The following is a 17603-nucleotide window of genomic DNA, read 5'->3' as shown; positions in this document are numbered from 1 at the left end:
TATGTGACTACAAACACATTTTAAGTGCCTGTACCTTTCACAGGGGAGAAATTAACTGTTAGTCAACATGTGGATGCATTCATGTTTCTGCATATATGGAGGTTGGCCATAATTATCATTGGGCATGTGGGGTAGATCCCCACATACCTTACTGGGTATATGGAGGCAGTCTGTACTTTTGCTGGGCAGGTGAAGACGAGTCAGATATTTTGCTGGGCATGTAAGGGATTGCTATACCTTTACCTATTTCATTACAGTTTATTCTGTTGTAAGCACATCCATTCATTCATTTTTGGCATTTGTATAGTGCCTTTCACCATAATTATGGTCACTACGCGTTGGTGGTTGAATTTTCTCAGAAGGACCAAAGTACAAAAGTGTGGGAAAATTGGGAGGTGCTATTATGCGTGTGTGCATTTTGGCCATTAGAATTATGAGAGGGTGGCCAAGAACCTGCTAGTTACCCATGCCTGAATGGCATGTGGATGGGTGGAAGGAGGTATACTAGGAGCTAAGCAGGGGTGTGTGTGAGAGGATAGTTATGTGAGTAGCTACAGTTCAAATGTTTTGCCATGAAAGGTAGCTTCATTCTTATGGCAGGGCTTTTGTGCAACAGTGTTTGAGTTATATGTGGGAGCAGATGTGTGTAGCATTGAGGATTTGCCTTCAGCTAAGTTACGAAGGTGTGGAGTGCAAAAGGAATACATGGGTGAGCTACACATTCAACATTGTCTGCCCCCTGGGTTCCATCTAGGTACAAAGAGCAATGCTTAATCACACATACGATCCAAGTGCAACAAATACCCACTCTCTTTGTGGATCTTAGAGTGATAAATTGCCTATCGCCCGGTCCTTCAAATGCGATACAATTCCCAGCTTAAATGTCTAGTTGCAGCAGGAATGCCCACCCTCATATGTATTAGTGTTACATACGATGCCAAACTCTAATGATGATTCAACTGCAACTAATTATCCTCCACCAAGTTGATCCATTGCTTGAAATAAAGGTGCGTACTTGACTTCTCCAGACCCTGAGTCCTGGCTACATTGCTGGGGGGAGGAGAGGGCTGTGGCACAGTGGCAGGTGTGAGGGGGCAGAGGGGATCTGTCTACTGGTCAGTGCTGGTGTGTGGGGTGATGCAGGGGGGCAGGATGCGGGTGGGAACAGCCAGGTTGAGATGGAGAGTGAGGGAGAGTGAGTTCCATAAAGTGGGTGCAAGGACGGAAAAGCATGGTCCTCCTAGTCTGGAGAACTTGAAAAGGGCGACTACCAGGAGGCGTGCTGATCCTGATCTTAGGACTCGGGTGGGGTGTTTGCATGTGAGTTTGCTTTGGAGGAATTCAGGGCTTTTCTTATGGATGGCACGGTGGGTAATGCACATGGCTTTGAAGGAGGCCCATCAGCTGATGGGCAGTCAGTGGAGTACTTTGAGTGCATGGAAGAGTGCAATGGGAGAGCACAAGGAGAAGCCTCGCTGCAGAGTTTTGGATCCATTGGCGCTTTCTGCGTTGAGGGGCAGGCATGCCTAGATCGATGTAATTAGAGTAATCTAGGTGAGAGAGGATGATGGCCATGATTGCAGAGAGTCTATGGGGGTAAGCGAGATACGGAAAAATCTGCTTGGGCATGCAGAGGAAGAAATTGCATTATCTGGAGACAGCATTGATGTGGCGAGAGAGGGTCAGGTCTGAGCTCAAGGTGCATCCTAGGGTTTTGACTGATGGTGATGCAATGAGTGGGTGTCCTAAGGAAGGCAGTCAAGGGCTAGGTTGGGGGAAGGAGAGCTGTTTTGCAGCAGATTAGGATTTCGTTTTTTCCAAGATTGAGGACGAGGTGGTTGTTCGTCATCCAGAAGTCTATGTCTGAGAGGAAAGATGCAAGATCTTGTCATGTTGGGTGACAACGGGGCGTTGGGGATCTTGAAGATGATCTGAGTGTCATCAGCGTTGTTGTAGCAGGTGAGATTGTGGGAGTGGATAAGTGTGGGGAGGGGTGAAAGGTAGAAGATGAAGAGGAGAGGGGAGATGGAGGCTCGCTGGGGGACTGGGCGGGGGGGCATAGGCGAACAGATGGAGGAAAACTATTTGGGAGTGGTGAGAGAGTAAACATAATAATGGACTTACCCAAGTGGTGTCAAAGCAATATACAAAATGTTTGCCAAACTGGTATGATAATTTGTGAGTATAGATAGCCGGTTTAATATAAGAATACATAACCAGAAACAGTGTAATCTTGGCTAAAATTATGTATTGTCCTCATTGTTGTATATGCTGAGAGCTTTAAACAGGAGAAGAGGAGAGTGAATATGGCCAGGGAAGTTTAGGTAGAGAGGGCTAGACAGAACTGCAAATAAGATCCAAGGGTCAAAGAAAATTGGTCAGTCTGAGCCAAACATGTCCAAAATGTGTGATCAGATTGCTTTGATAAAAGTACTCAGATCATCTTTGTAGTTATAAACATCACGTTGATTGGTGGACCTTATGAACAATTAATTGATCCATTCTCCAATATCGAGTGTCAGTGTTGACATCCAAAGTATCAGTATCATCGTTTTAGTAAGCACTGTCTACCTAAAAGACATATCTTATTGAGTCTTGTCAAAACACTTCCAAGTACAAAAGTAGATGGGGGGCAATACAATGGCTGTATTGAGATCAATGGTGATCCTCTCTGAAACCTGCTTCCTGTGACAGAACCGAATCAGGGGGCTCAGAATGCCCTGAATATTTGCTCACCTCTGGTCATCTCCTTGCTGACTCTGCTACAGACTGAAACAGCAGGATCATTAGAGACCTTTTTCTTGGAACTCTGTATGCTTGATTTGAGACATCTGAGCACCAAGGGTTTGTTGTGTGTCCAACACAGGGAAAATGTTACTTTCAGGGACCACGCAGATTAGGTGAGTTCCTCATTATACCCCTTTGAGGTATTTTCTATTGGGGGACAAATTACTTTAGGTTCCATAATTGCCAACTCCAAGACTATGGTTCTTGATGACTGCATCACACTCGAAAACGTTGTTCTGGTGAACCTTTATTTTTCTCCCACTTAACAGACCTCCAATCCTACTGTAGGAAAAGTTTAATTGTATATACAAACTCCAGTCCTCGAATATGTGGAGAGCATGATGGTTCATGGGAGACCACTAGCTGAACATTGATTTCTAGGTGCAGCGAAATCACATGCACCATGCAAAGTTTACTTCTATTTAAGGCAACACGGGCGGTATATATTACATTTCCAAATCACACTCCTACATTTCGTTCTGAGCGTTAACGCCTGTGGAAAAGACGTGGAACTACCTTTAACAGAACGGAAATAATGTTTGCTTTTTACTTTTCTTGAACCTTCCTGGGAAACATTGACGAATGGTTTAGGCACAAATATCCTCACCACTACCACAGTTACTTTTATGCATGTTCTGGCTCCTCGAATTTTGTTTTTCTTTATATACCAAAAAAAGACATGTTGGGGAGACCTATTCCATATCTATGACACGTCTGATCCCTATATGCTTTGTGAAAATTGGCCTCCAAAAACATGCCAGCCAGAGTATTCATAGTAAGAGGAGATCCCCAATCTCCCCGCCACCCTCTGTAGCTCTCTTGCACCTATCCACCCATAGTGCTCGGGCCTGCAGATCTGGATTGGCCACTACCCATTTAATGTGTAACATTTAACAACAAGGTTCTGTTCTATTTGCAAACAAACAAACAGGCCCATACTTTCTTGTAACATTGGACCTAGAGTTTACACTTTGTACATGCCTAATGAAATGACATGTGCATAGTTACGTTACTATGTTTTCTAGCAGAACGTACCTAACCTTTGTTGTGTTTTTGTTTGTTTAACCTCACCACAATGTATGTAATACTGGATGTATCTAAATTCACCAATGTGTCACAAAAAATGCAGAAATCATGAATTGCTGTATGCTTTTTTTGTTAAAATATCAGGAAATGACTGTCTCATACAAGGAGCAATGTCCTGTCTCATCCAGTACTACTAGCCACTCCTATTCTAGGACTTCTGCTTAGTTTTTGTTGTGGTTTCCCATGGATATAAATATTGTTTCCATCTTTTGCCAATGTATTCATTTTGACATTGAGTATTTTTAGGTACTTCTACACTATGATAATTTGACTCCTACCTTTAATACATGTAAATAAACACATGTCCCCTTATTATGGGGTTTATATTAGTTCTGTGATTTATTTCAGAAACAGTCCTGTTACTTTTGTGCGTGTGAGCATGACTCATATTTCTTGCATGCCAGATCTTGGTGATTAGTTCCACCACCATTGCAGAGTATCTACTTTGCAAATAAAATAACATTCTACACTTTAGAAATGTTTCAACTTGAGCGGCAGCTACCACACCCCTAGTTATACACTCTTACACCTATCCACCTATAGTGCTCGGGCCTGCAGATCTTCACGTCTGCCTCACGCCACAGACACTATGATCTCCCCTGCACAACCATCACAACTTAGCAGTCTGAAGAAGTCTCCTTCTTGAGTGTAATGCTTTACAGAAATAAATAAAATATCCATGGACTGGAGGAGAAGAACCCCACCAGTAACCACCTTGGTGAAAATTAGAGGAATGTCCGAGGTTAACTGATGATTTCTGTGGGAGGACTTAGACTTTGTTTTTCCATGATGGGTTAATAAGACGCTGTCTTGGAGTGGTTTTGTATCTCCCTAGACTTACATGATCCCAGTGTGTGGCTTACTGTAAAACAAACAAAATGATCAATTCGAGCCTGGAGACTGGTGTTAAGCCTCCTTGTACATGTGCAGCCGAACTGCCTCCAGTGAAACTCCTGTTCACCCAGGCCTCTAGGAAGAGTATTGACCTACTGACGTAGAAGTCTGATGTACTCAGACCGCCTAACAAGAGCACGCAAACACACACTCCCACTTTAGTTACAATAGCGAGGGAGGTCATACGTATCTTCTTACCAACACACTCGGCTTCCTGGAGGTTGAGTCTGAATCCTGCTGGACACACGCAGCGGAAGCTGCCCGCTGTGTTTTCACAACGCCCCGATCCGCATGGGCGTGGGCTCTGTCGGCATTCATCAATATCTAAAGAAGGGAGATGAGCTCAATCAGTGTTCAGGTTACATTTTTACCTTACTTTATAACCATTTTCTACTCAACGACCTCAGTCAGCAATAAAGACATTTGAGTTTAAGGGCTTCAGTCAACAGAGCTTTGCTTCACCCCAGTAAGTTGTTTTTTATGAATAACATATGCTAGCCGTTTCCTTATTAAAAAATATTAAGTTAAGAAAGTTTTTGGCGCCGTGTTAGTCCCGTTTTCAAATCAATTATAATCCCAGTTTTGATACCTTTTATTGGACTAACTGAAAGTGTCCTGCTCAGATGATAGATGCATTAGCTTTCCAAGTCCCAGAGACTTCTTCATCAGATGGAGGTCACATGACAAATGAGTAACAAAGAAAAACACACAGAGAGCTGGACATCACTTTTGCACGGATAAAAAGACAAGGTATCCGCCCACTTCAAACTCAATTCGCTGCAGTTTGGAATTTAAGTTGATATTAGTACAATGTGCTTTAAACCACATTATTTTCAAAGCTTATAAATTACATTTCTGCATAGTTGTTGTTATATGTTAATTCTATGTGTTAGGCCCCATTTGGAGTGAAACACATGTAGGCAATCATGGGTGATGAAATAATAAAAGATTTTAATTTGCAATAATTTAAAAAGTAATTCGCCAGCTATAGTTATTTCTGTGGCTATGTATTTTTTTCAAAGACAAACATGTTTTACAGAGGGGGCTTGATCCATGATAATAGCCCTGTTGAGTGTGCTAATTTAAATGTTCTCCAGAGTTTCCTGCTGCTGGAAGGATAGTGGACACCTCAGGATGTCAGTGGGGAGAGTATACATGTTCCTTCTGGTCTTGGCCAGAGAGTCAACTACTAACTGAATAATTTACCGTTACCCCCACTTGGCCTTGTGGCTTTACCATGGTATTCTGAATGGCGGTGGGTGATGTAAATCCCCATTTTTGAAGTCTACAGTACTCCATGGGGATTGTGGCATATTTACCACCAGCATTCTGCATCGTAAATCAACTGATATTTGGACTTCAAGTAGCGGATTTACCCCCAAAATTAGGCAGGAGGTAAATCCTCTACTTCACAGTCAGTAAAAATGGCAGCAATTCCATTCCAACCAGAAAACATTTTGTTAAATGTATTAGTGCCACGTTTTTACCACACTGGCGAACTCGTGATAAAGGATTGCCCCTATAATAACACAGAAACAATGTTATGCCATGCTGACACGCAAGTCAAGGATGAACTTACAAAAGTGCCAGGCGGCTCAGATACAATTGAGCCAATAGTTTGGTCAACTGTATCAGCGTCAGGCAGCGATACACGATGCTGAATTGGCACTTTGTAGGTTCATCCTTGACAACACTTTCAAATGGGAATAAACACAGCAGCTGTTTCTTGGACCTGCGTCGCTATTCTCACAATCTGGAGCATTCATTCTACACAAGTACTTATACTTGGGGAACTCAATATGGGTTTTAATGACCCATCAGACCAGCTCGTCCTCACCACACTCAACACCCTATCAGAAATAGGCTTCACTCAAAGACGTAACGCACCTACCCATGACAAAGGTAGAATACTTGACTGGGTGGCAGACTACAACTGCCAAGCCAACATCCTCTCTATCTCACCACTAGCCTGGACTGACCACCACCTTGTGTCATTCATGCTTTCTACTAATAGACCCCCACCCCCACCAGCCATCAGGGCTCCACCCATGCTAACCAGAAATAAAAAGAGTATTACTGCGGAGAGACTTATCCCGACCTTACTCCCTACCCTCAACCCACTCCCAGACAACACGGACCCTGAGACCTTGGTCGAGGAATATAATAAAATCATGTCCCCCTCATAGGACTTGATTGCCCCCCTAACACTTAGACCAAGTAAGCCTTAAACTCATCTCAATAAATGGTTTACGCCCTTCCTAAAAAACTGTGAGGCCGCCTGGAAAAAACTACCCTCTGCAGCCAACAAACTCAAACTCACTAAACTCTCAGCCCTCTATACAAGAGAAATATGCCTAGCAAAACTAACCTCCTTTGACTCACACATATCCCAAGCCAAATCCAATATGAAGGAACTATTCTCTATCTTCAAAGAAATAGAGACCCCCATAGCACCACCTGGCACATGTATTGAAGATAAAAAATGGTGCTCAGATATCCAAAACGCACTAGCCAACAAAATCTCCACCTTACAAAATAAAATCTCCAGTAAAAGAGCCTCCCTAAACAACTCTCTCCCATCTAAAATAACTGAGAGTATCACAGCGAATGAGTCTACCCGATTTAACTTCACTGAAGTCTCCATTCTTGAAGTGGAAAGAATCATTCTGTCACTGAAACCGTCTAATTGTCATGGCGATCTCTGCCCCGCGCAGTTTATCAAGGATGCTGCCAGAGACCTCGCTCCTTTCAACACGAAGCTTATCAACACGTCCTTTTCCACTGGCATCATCCCTACTAATCTTAAACAATCCTGGGTCTTCCACTCTTAAAAAAACCCACTCTCGACCCATCCACTCCGACCAGTTACAGACCAATCACGACAGTTCCTTTTCTCCTAAAGATTCTGGACAAGGTTGCTTATGTACAAATCCAGAAATATTTGGAAGTACACCACCTGTTAGGAGTCAGACAATCAGGCTTCCGTCCTCAACACGGAACTGAGACAGCACTCATCGACCTTAATACCCAAGTCGATGAGCTAAGAGACACCGGCAAAGCTGCCCTTCTCCTCCTCCTTGACCTCTCGGCGGCATTCGACTTGGTCGACCATACTATTCTATGCAACCACCTTAACACAGCTTCCCACTTCTCTGAGGAAGCAATTACCCGGATTAGATCTTCCCTAAATGGTAGAACCATGAGGGTCTTTTCGCCTACAGCAGCTGCTGACCCTATACCAATCACCTGTGGCGTGCCCCAGGGTTCTTGTGTCTTGTCGACATTGTACAACATTTTTACCAAGCCCCTTTTCGATGATCTGGATCATCTCGGTATCACCTACAATAGTTATGCAGATGATACCCAGATCCTACTCCCACTTTCTGTCGATTATGAAATGGATTTGGCCTTGGTAAATAGAGTGTACATCATCATCCAGGCATGGATGGCCACGCATGGACTATGCCTAAATGATGATTAAACCGAACTCATCATCCTGGGCACCACCTCTAGCCTAAAAAAACTAGGACCCCACTATTCCTCATTCATTATCGATGGCAACAGCATCAAAGTAGGACAAGAGGTAAAATCGCTGGGCTTTTACCTAGACGCAAACCTCTCATTTGCCAAACAGGTTAATTCTCTAGCATCCTCCACGGCCAACATGTGCACATTAAATCGCACAGCCAAGCTTTTTCTATCCGATTCTAGTTGCACGACCTTGGCCAGAACCCTCATCCTGTCTCGCCTGGACTACTGCAACGCCCTCTATCTAGGGTCCACCAAAGCCACTATTAGAAAAATCCAAACCTTACAAAATAATGCCCTTACAGCGGCATTAGGCATCTCTAAAAGAGACCACATCTCTGAGAGTAGCCGACAGAACAACTGGCTCCCTACCAACGACAAAATTCTCCTAAAAACCTTGTTACTCACACACAATTCCCTCAACAACGCTGCACCCATCTACTTGATCGACAGATTCCACAGACAGACCTCCCTGAGATCCTCTAGAGCAGCTTACAAAGATTGCCTCTCTATTCCTAACTTCAATCGTTCCACTATCGGTGGCAATAGCTTCCCGGTGAAAGCAGCCAAATTATGGAACTCCTTACCTCCCACACTGAGAACTGACCACCCCTACCAAAACTTCAGGACGAACACTATCCTGTGGCTGAAAGCGAATGATCACTAAATGCAGTAAGCAGCCAGGTTTCACTGTGAGGAGTCAGCCCCCCCTCCACCCTACTGTACTTCTGCACACACTCACCCTACTATCACTTCCAATTGTATATTTATTGCTGCTGTAAACAAGCTATATGTATCATTTATATTTTGCTCTTGTACCTTCTGTCTGTAACAGGACCTATTCTGTATATACCTTGTATTTAATACCTGTATGTAAATATAACGCTGTTGTAACCAAGCTTTGCATATTCATGTAACTGCTGTGCCCTGTTACCCTAGGGTATGCTAGCGCATTATAAATAATAAAACAAACAAACAAACAAACAAACAAACAAACAAACACAACAGCGGAGTCAAAAAACAAACTGAATTCAGGGGCCTGTACACACACGGGAACCATGTGCTCAAGAGTTATCGAGTTTATTCAGAAAAAGGTACTTACAAAACACACCAAAGCTTCTTACTGGCAACAGATCGAATTTCCTCAAGCAAAGCAGGGTCACTGCCTTTTTCTAAAAGGCCAGAGAGGTTTGAAGGCTTTCAACAGTGATGGGAGAGGTTTGACAGGTCCAGTGGGGGTCTTTCCTTGAGTCCTTAAGGGTGCCCACCTAGTCAGGTGCTCTCCCCGTGTGGCTGATAACTTCAATACCACAGTTTGGGTGAACTGCCAGGCAGCAACCACAACCCTACATGGATGGCATCAACAATCAAGACTACTAACTGCTGCTGGATCGAAGACCACTGCGGATGAGGCAGGTTTCGAGCACGGTATGTGATCTCCACCAGAATACACAACTTCTCTACAGCATGGCATATTATGGTCATGAGTGGCTGTGCAAATGACCCCGCCAGAATACACCACCCTGGTTTCTCTCCGGCGTGGCATATTATGGTCAAGAGTGGCTGAGCAAATGGCCCCACCAGAATACATCACCCTGGCTTCTCTCCAGCATGGCATATAATGGTCATGAGTGGCTGTGCAAATGACCCTGCCAGAATACACCACCCTGGTTTCTCTCCGGCATGGCATATTATGGTCAAGAGTGGCTGAGCAAATGGCCCCACCAGAATACATCACCCTGGCTTCTCTCCAGCATGGCATGTAATGGTCATGAGTGGCTGTGCAAATGGCCCCGCCAGAATACACCCCCCTGGTTTCTCTCTGGCCTGGCATATTATGGTCATGGGTGGCTGTGCAAATGGTTTATCCAGAATACACCACTCTGGCTTCTCTCCAGCATGGCATATTGTGGTCATGAGTGGCTGAGCAAATGCCCCCACCAGAATACACCACCCTCGCTTCTCTCCGGCATGGCATATTATGGTCATGAGTGGCTGAGCAATTGGCCCCACCTGAATACACCATCCTGGTTTACCTCCAGCATAGCATATTATGGTCATGAGAGGCTGATCAAATGGCCCCACCAGAATACATCACCCTGGCTTCTCTCCAGCATGGCATATTATGGTCATGAGTGGCTGAGCAAATGGCCCCACCAGAATACACCAACCTAGCTTCTCTCCAGCATGGCATATTATTTAATTTATTTATTGTTTATTTGTACAGCGCTTTTACACAAGTGAAGTGCTTCAAAGCGCTTCAGGGTGGGAAGGGAGCAAGGGAATACAGTAGTCATCCTTATGCCTTGAAGTTTCCCAATGATCTAACAAAATGTAACTAGTGTCCTACGCCTGATGGCATTTCTCCTAGTGAAAGTGCATGAAGTGTTACAGGTGCAGCCAAGCTAAGGAGGGAAGGCAAGAGGTGACAAGACAGAACTTACTAGTCCTAGTAAATTCAGGTTATTCAAGTGTACTCACAGAGGTGCAAGGAAGGGGGTTGTAAGTGCACCCAGTCCAGCAGGGCCCTGGGTTAAGTGCAGAGAGGTTACACCTCTCAAGGAAAGTATGCTGCATGTGCAGTAGTCTGAACATAGTGCAGAGTCCCAGAGGCACGTGCAAAGACTGGTGGGGGAGCCTGAGACCTGTGAGGCTCCGAAGGTGAACCAGGTGACCAGTCAGTAAAAACTGAACAGAGTGAGGCAAGAGAGAAAAAGAGAGGAGAGTTGCAGGGGAGAGGGAGAGAGAAGGAGGAAGTGAAGAGGAAGGTCTTGGGACGTTTTTTGGAACTTAAATTGCTGAGGCTCAAGGCAGAGAGAGGCAGTGAGGCTGTTCCAGAGGGAAGCACCTGCAGAGGATAAAGATCTACCCCCAAATCTCTGCTTAGAAAAATGCTTCACCCGCAAAGAGTTGGAGGAAGACGAGCAGAGGGCTCTTAGAAGGAGAGCATTGAAGAAAGAGTGTGCCCCGGCCCCAGAAAGCATTGTGGACTATGCAGTGGGTCTTGAACTTGATGCTAGCAGTCCCTGGGCTTGAGACCAAGAATACGTCTTGCAGTTCTGCACACCCTTATGTACAAGAAAGGGATGTAACCATCGCACGTGACATATCTTAGTAATCTCCATGCTCCAGCTCCGTCCTCCTTCCTTCTCTTCATCTTCCCCACCTCTCTCCTGAATGGTCTACATTAATCCTGAATGCTTCACACTCCCTTACCCTCCTGCAGACCCTGAGCTTCTCCCCCGTGCAAGCTATCCCGCCCTCGGGCGAAGTCTCGTACCGCCTTCTTTCATGTCGGACAGGTGTGTGATCTCGCAAGGAGGAGGCAACAATGGAAGGAGAAAAGAGACTGGTAAGTTTCAACCTTCTTAAAATGGATTGCTGGATTTCAGGACCTCACAGAGAACACACTGGGCACCATGATGAAAAGTAACTAAAATGACTGAAACTGCACTGGTCTCCTGGCTACCCACTGATCTCGGGCCCAGGTTACCTCCCCTGCCAGTTGCACCCCTGCACTGCCTCCCTGGCATCTCCCACACTTGGGGACTGTTTCTGTATCCCTACAGCCCCCTACCAGAACTTGACTCCTGATGTTTGCACTTACCCTTGCACTTGCCACCAGCTGGCCGCACTTTTACTTATTGCTTCAGTTATTCTATTGATTTTACTGTTGTTCCCCCCTGCACTTTTCCCCTTCCCCTGCACTTGTGTGCTCTCAATGTCACCTGGTCTAGGGAGATCGTTGTCTCTGACTTCACTCTGTTCCCACTCCCTTGCCTCCTCGCGCCTTGAAACACTGGTTTATAGGCGCGTTATAAATATCATATCATATCATGTCCACTCATGTCAGGTTCTGACTGGAACAAAGAATAATGCAAGCGAACAGAAAAATATGGGTTACATTCACCAACCCTATATTTTGACTTTTCTGAACAAACTGAGGAGTACACCAGCGGTACATTTTTAAGAGGATTTGCGGGAAACTGCAGTTTACAGCACAATGGGTTAAAACTGCCAGCTGCGCGGTGCCCTAAGCCATTAAAGTGGGCCACGTTGGCCCACAAGATTGGTCTGTTGGGCCAGCACTTTGGGCATTGCCCTATTGCACCATGGGCACGCGCCGAAGCCACCAGGCAAAGGGAATATGCCTGTTAGAAGTTTTCTGTAAAAAGTGAGCTAAGATTTACCAATACGTCAATTCAACAGATGTGTGAGAAAAGTGGAAAGAATCAGAGCACATGTGAAACACTGAACCAAAATCTCAAGAACGTAGCAGTTCTCCTCCCTGAGTGGGCGTGAGAATTGCGCCGACTCCCTCAGAGCCCTCCAAGGGCTGTTTTACGAGGGCCAGTGCACATTAAACCCCTTTCATGCTCATGTTCCCACCGAGGGAAGGGACCAAGGATGCGCCTTTTATCTCGCTGCGCACAAACTGCCCAAGCATTACCCTCCCTGGCTGCGCCCCGCCACAAAGAGGCTGCGTCGAATTGCTGGCCCCAAGGGAACGGCAGCTCGAGCCCTCTGACCCAGTGTTTCAAAACACAACTCAAGTTACAGGCTGTTCCCAACACACTCTAGGCTGACCTATTCCAGAGAAAAGCTGTTCCCGTCAACAGGCGGAGCTTGGAGGTCGTTTCAGGTCTGAGCAACAAAGGGCGTGGCATTTCCGCCAATTTCATGCACTTGCCTTTCACCGGGACAAGGCATATAGGTACAGTAATGACATCTCTGGTTGCCATGGAGCAGTAGAGGGCTGGAGATTTCCTTATTATAGAATATTTAGCTGGGTTCTGCTTCTGATTTCTTTTTCAAAAATGAACAGTGAGGACTGGAATGTTCTTAGTTAATCATAACCACAGGCATTGCTCCTGGCAATCCTCCTGGCCATCGTTTTTCAGCCTGCCATGCTACTACAGATAGGTGAAGACTGATGCAAGTTAGAAATGTTAGGTTGCATCCCTTCTGCATGAGACCCCAGGCATGTGCATACTCATTGGGCGTCACCAGTGAAGTGTAGCTTAGGACTCTAGGTGCACCAGGCTCAGGGCCTATGTTTGTTAATAGCCATTCTACTCAGGGTGACTTTTTCAGAACTGAAGAGTAAGGACATTGCTCTTGGATATACTCCAGAACGTCTCTTTCAGCCTGCACGTCATTGAAGATGGAAAAAGACCGTAGGCAAATTGGTTCTTGACCAGACCACAAGCGACTCCAGACACGCCAGTTCCTCACCGGTGAGGTGCAGCTTGTGCCCATAGACATGGCACCAATGCCGTAATTGGTTGGTGAATAGGGCATGTGTAGAACCCCATTGGATGTGCAACTATTACTGTGCAAGATGCTGATTTGCTGCCTGTCTAATAATTAGGTGTGTTTCTATATGTACCTATAGCTGGTAAGTATATCCCCTGAAGACCTCCGTTATGTATACCTACGTATACCTACACCGCATCTGATGACACAGGCCGCAGGCACGACCAAGCACCCAAGCACCATAGAACGCAGCTACGGCTATGCTTTCCGGTCTAGCAGCGCACATAACCATACACACTGAAACACCAGACGTACCTCAACGCCTCTGCCACTAGCATACGGTGACTACCCACGAAAATATATTCGGTATAGCTGGCCACACATCGAATCCCTCAACAATAGCTTTCTATCGCAACCTCCATCAGTGCCCTCTCACGTGCCTGGACCATTGGGCTGCTTAGTCGAGCCTAGCCAGCCACCCAAGCCTTGACCGGCAAAAATGCACACACCCATCTCCTAAAACAAAAAAAAGTCTAGAACTTTCCTTGACACATTGACTACGGTCACCAAGGGCGTTCCAACCATGAAAAAAACACATTGAGGCCATACAAATGGGGAAAGAGCGCTATTTAAATAACTAAATACAATAAATGTAGCCAATTTGTGTTCGTGGGAATACATCTCTTTCTGAATGTGTATGTTTAACTACAAGGAGCGTATTATCAAGACCCCTGGAGTGCAAAAACAGGTGTGAAAACCGATGCCAGATTTAACACCCCTCTTTGTAATCTGGGTGATTTTATTGTGTTGCCGATTAGGTGGCACCAAAGCACCAGCTATAAGCTGGAACTTTTGCATTAGAGTAGGGAAACTAAGCTTGTACAAGTTGTTTCGTTGTTTCCCACCCATTGACTTCCCATGGCCATGCTAATCCTTCTGGCCATTCCCCCCAACATGCTGCCCCTCCCTGCACAGAACACATGCGCCTGTGATCTTTTTTGAGCTAGCGTTATCAAGCCTTAACATCAAACATGGTGGTGAAAGTACCTGCCAATGTTTTTTCAAAGCAGTTTTAGGAGTTAATGATATCATTTGAGCTGTAACCATGTTTCTGGTGTAATGAAAATGTCTTAACCACGTCTGCATTCAGCCACTCATTTTATAAGCATTATGCGTGTCCTTTTCTCAAGTCCTGTTAAAAACAAGCATTGGCAAAGCCTACAGTTTTGTTGTGTGTATAAGTATTATGCATTTATGCCTTTCCCATGCTTACACAAAAGCAAAAACTGTTGGCATTGTTGATGCTTGTTTATGGTGGAGTGGGCACACATAACAGGCTTACTGTGTCCACATTGCATTCCTCCTGCTCTGCCTGAAAAAACTGATTGGGTTTTCGACAGCGTGACATTTTCATGCTATCAAAAAGCCATTGGATTCCTCTAGACTCCACCTGATTTTAGCTTCTGCCAACAGTGAACAGGTTCCAGAGGGATCCTTTGTAAATGTCTCCCGCAAGCATGAACTGTGGGAGCATTGATAAGGAGGAGCAAACTTAGCATACCAGCCAGCTTCACCGTGTTGGCTTGGCATGGTATGCCAGAGGTCTGGTGTTACTACGAGCTTACCCGTTCAGCTCCCATGGCCCAACAATCCTCCCCCAGTAACAAATGGAAGACTCAGCCAAGGGCAGGTTACAACTGTTGTTTATTACAAAAACCAACAGGGATCATGCAGGACATTAAAAAATCTCCACAGTCACCACTCTCAAACCCGTGTTGGGCCGTTTTGTTGCACAGTAGCGTCACAACATGGGCCCTTCCCCAAAAAACCTATCCCACTTTCTGATTGGGTGATCAGAGTGGTGTACCATATAGATTGCCCCTATGGATCTTAGTTAATTGGCCCTCTCATGTCAGGTGGCTAACCTGCCCCTCCCCCAAGATACAATCTATTATCTTGTTGCAGGGTCTCAGGATTACATTGGCCCATGCCCCCTGCCATCCACCCCTGGATTTCTGTCCCCTGATTGGCTGGACCGGTCTCCCCAGGCCTGGGACCCAGCTCTGTTCTCAGCGTTCTGTGCACCTCTTCAAGGTGATGAGAATGACTATGTGTTCCCAATGTATCTGTTAGCAGTACCACTTTTTCCTGTGAGAGTGCCCTCCACGTTATTAACAAGTTCAGGTGTCACTTCATGTCTGTGTTGCTAAGAACTGTTTTTCGTCCCACCATGGGTGAATAACCATTGTCTAACTCGGCTGCATAACATGGTTGAGGGCCACCAAATCGGGCTCTTCTGGTCTGCAATTTATGAGGTTTTAGTCTGTTTTTCTGCAGATGGCCCCTTGTTGTTTTAGGTCTGGAATGTGCTGCTTGTCTCTGACCTTGGCTGCGAACCAGGGGCCTGCTGTTCTGCTCAGCCTGGTTCTGCTTTCCCTTGTCTCTCGTCCTGCGGCTTATGGCCGTATGTGATCCTCGTTATTCTTATACTGTGATTTCTATATATCTACACCATGCTATATTTTCCCTAGGTTAGTCATATTTGATCCTTCTAGGTTCCCTATGTGATCTTGTAGTTCTATAAGGTTAGTTGAGGAAAATAATAAAAGGTTTTCACAGTATATATATGTATCTGTCCTCTATCTACAGAACTGTGTAAGCATGTTCTTCATGTGTTCACGTGTGGGTTTGTGTAACTTTGTGCTTGACTGCGAGTGTACTTCGTGACTAACGTGGCTACATCATGGTGTCATTAATGTCGTCTGCACAGTGGTTTCTCAGCATTGGTCAACATCATCTATCGAGGCATTTGGGTCCATGACCAATGTTGAAGCACCTTTATCCATAAATATATTGATAGGATAGGGTTTGAATGGCTGTCTAAGAGAATATCTCTCTGCATATGTATCAGTCACTGGTCCTCCTGGAGGCTGCCCGAATAATGAGTGTCTTTGTACTTTTTTAACTCTTCGGGCCGTCATGTTCATGGGTGTGAGGAGGGGCATTCCAAGGACCCTCTCTTCACCCGTCTGCCTCGAACATCGGACAGCATTACCGCTAGCATGTGATTTTCAGGCGGATTCCAAAGGAATTCATTGTAGATGCCAACCCAAGTGGGAAAGTGAAATGTGAAAGCGAATTCCCCACAGTTTTCATATTGAAAATGTAAATAATTGCACAGAGGGGAACCGTTGCACTTAATTGTAAACGTTCCTGCTTCCCGGTTGCGAAATTCACACAATTTGGAAGATGACCTCTCCCACCCCCCACTCCCTGTTTGCCTCAATACTTACATTTCCAAGGCTCTGTTCCACTGGCTTTTTTAAGTCAGTTCATCTTGGATAATACCTGTGCCTTTGAGGTTTTGTGTTGGCAACTAGGAAAGTTATGTACGGCTGTGGGCAAGGAATGTGACAAGAGGTGCTCAAACCTTCTCACACATGCCCTATTGATTTTGAGGGAATACTCTGCACTTCCTGCAGATGAAAAGGTCATTATTTTCATGGTATTGCTTGTCATAATGGCCCTTGCTGGAGTGGTTTTATGTTTAAAGCTGTCACCACAGAAAAACCTGGGTATTCGGATATGGATCCTGTAATCCATATAGCAAATTATATAATGAGGATCATTAGCCAAAATCACTATGCATCATTGGTTGGTCCATGCTTGACAGACCCTGCATATGCACCTACTGTTCCATTCATATAGCGTGTCCGCAGGGATAAGCAAACCCCAATACGTTATCACCTTATGTCATTCACAATAGGTACATTAATGAAACAAGAGGCCTAAAAATGTCAGAGCGAAAAGAGAACCTAGACTTTATTTGGCCTCTAGAATGTGACTCTTAAAAACGTGTAATAACCTATCATTTATATATAGCTTTTAGCCAAAGCGCTTTACAGAGAACATATTTCCATGCATTATTATTACCCAATCAAAATAGGTACTCACTTTACCGACCTCAGAAGGATGAAAGGCTGAGTCAACCATACCGGGATTTGAACCTGCAACCTGCAGATCAAACACATATCACAGCACCAAGCATTCAA

The 17603-nt window shown here is 45.1% G+C and overlaps 1 protein-coding gene across 4 annotated transcripts in view; it reads right to left on the bottom strand.

The window, feature by feature from the left end:
- Window positions 1-17603, bottom strand: part of LTBP4 (latent transforming growth factor beta binding protein 4) — a 1283510-nt gene that overhangs the window by 198313 nt on the left and 1067594 nt on the right. For all 4 annotated transcript variants that reach the window (XM_069644515.1, XM_069644518.1, XM_069644516.1 and 1 more), the window contains one exon: window positions 4966-5091. In XM_069644515.1, coding sequence (XP_069500616.1) covers window positions 4966-5091 — 126 coding nt within the window. The remainder of the gene's footprint in view (window positions 1-4965; window positions 5092-17603) is intronic.

Source organism: Ambystoma mexicanum, chromosome 2p (assembly GCF_040938575.1).
Source record: "Ambystoma mexicanum isolate Mex_15411 chromosome 2p, UKY_AmexF1_1, whole genome shotgun sequence".
In the NCBI taxonomy this organism is placed as follows: Eukaryota; Metazoa; Chordata; class Amphibia; order Caudata; family Ambystomatidae; genus Ambystoma; species Ambystoma mexicanum.
This window is presented reverse-complemented; position numbering and strand designations above follow the sequence as displayed.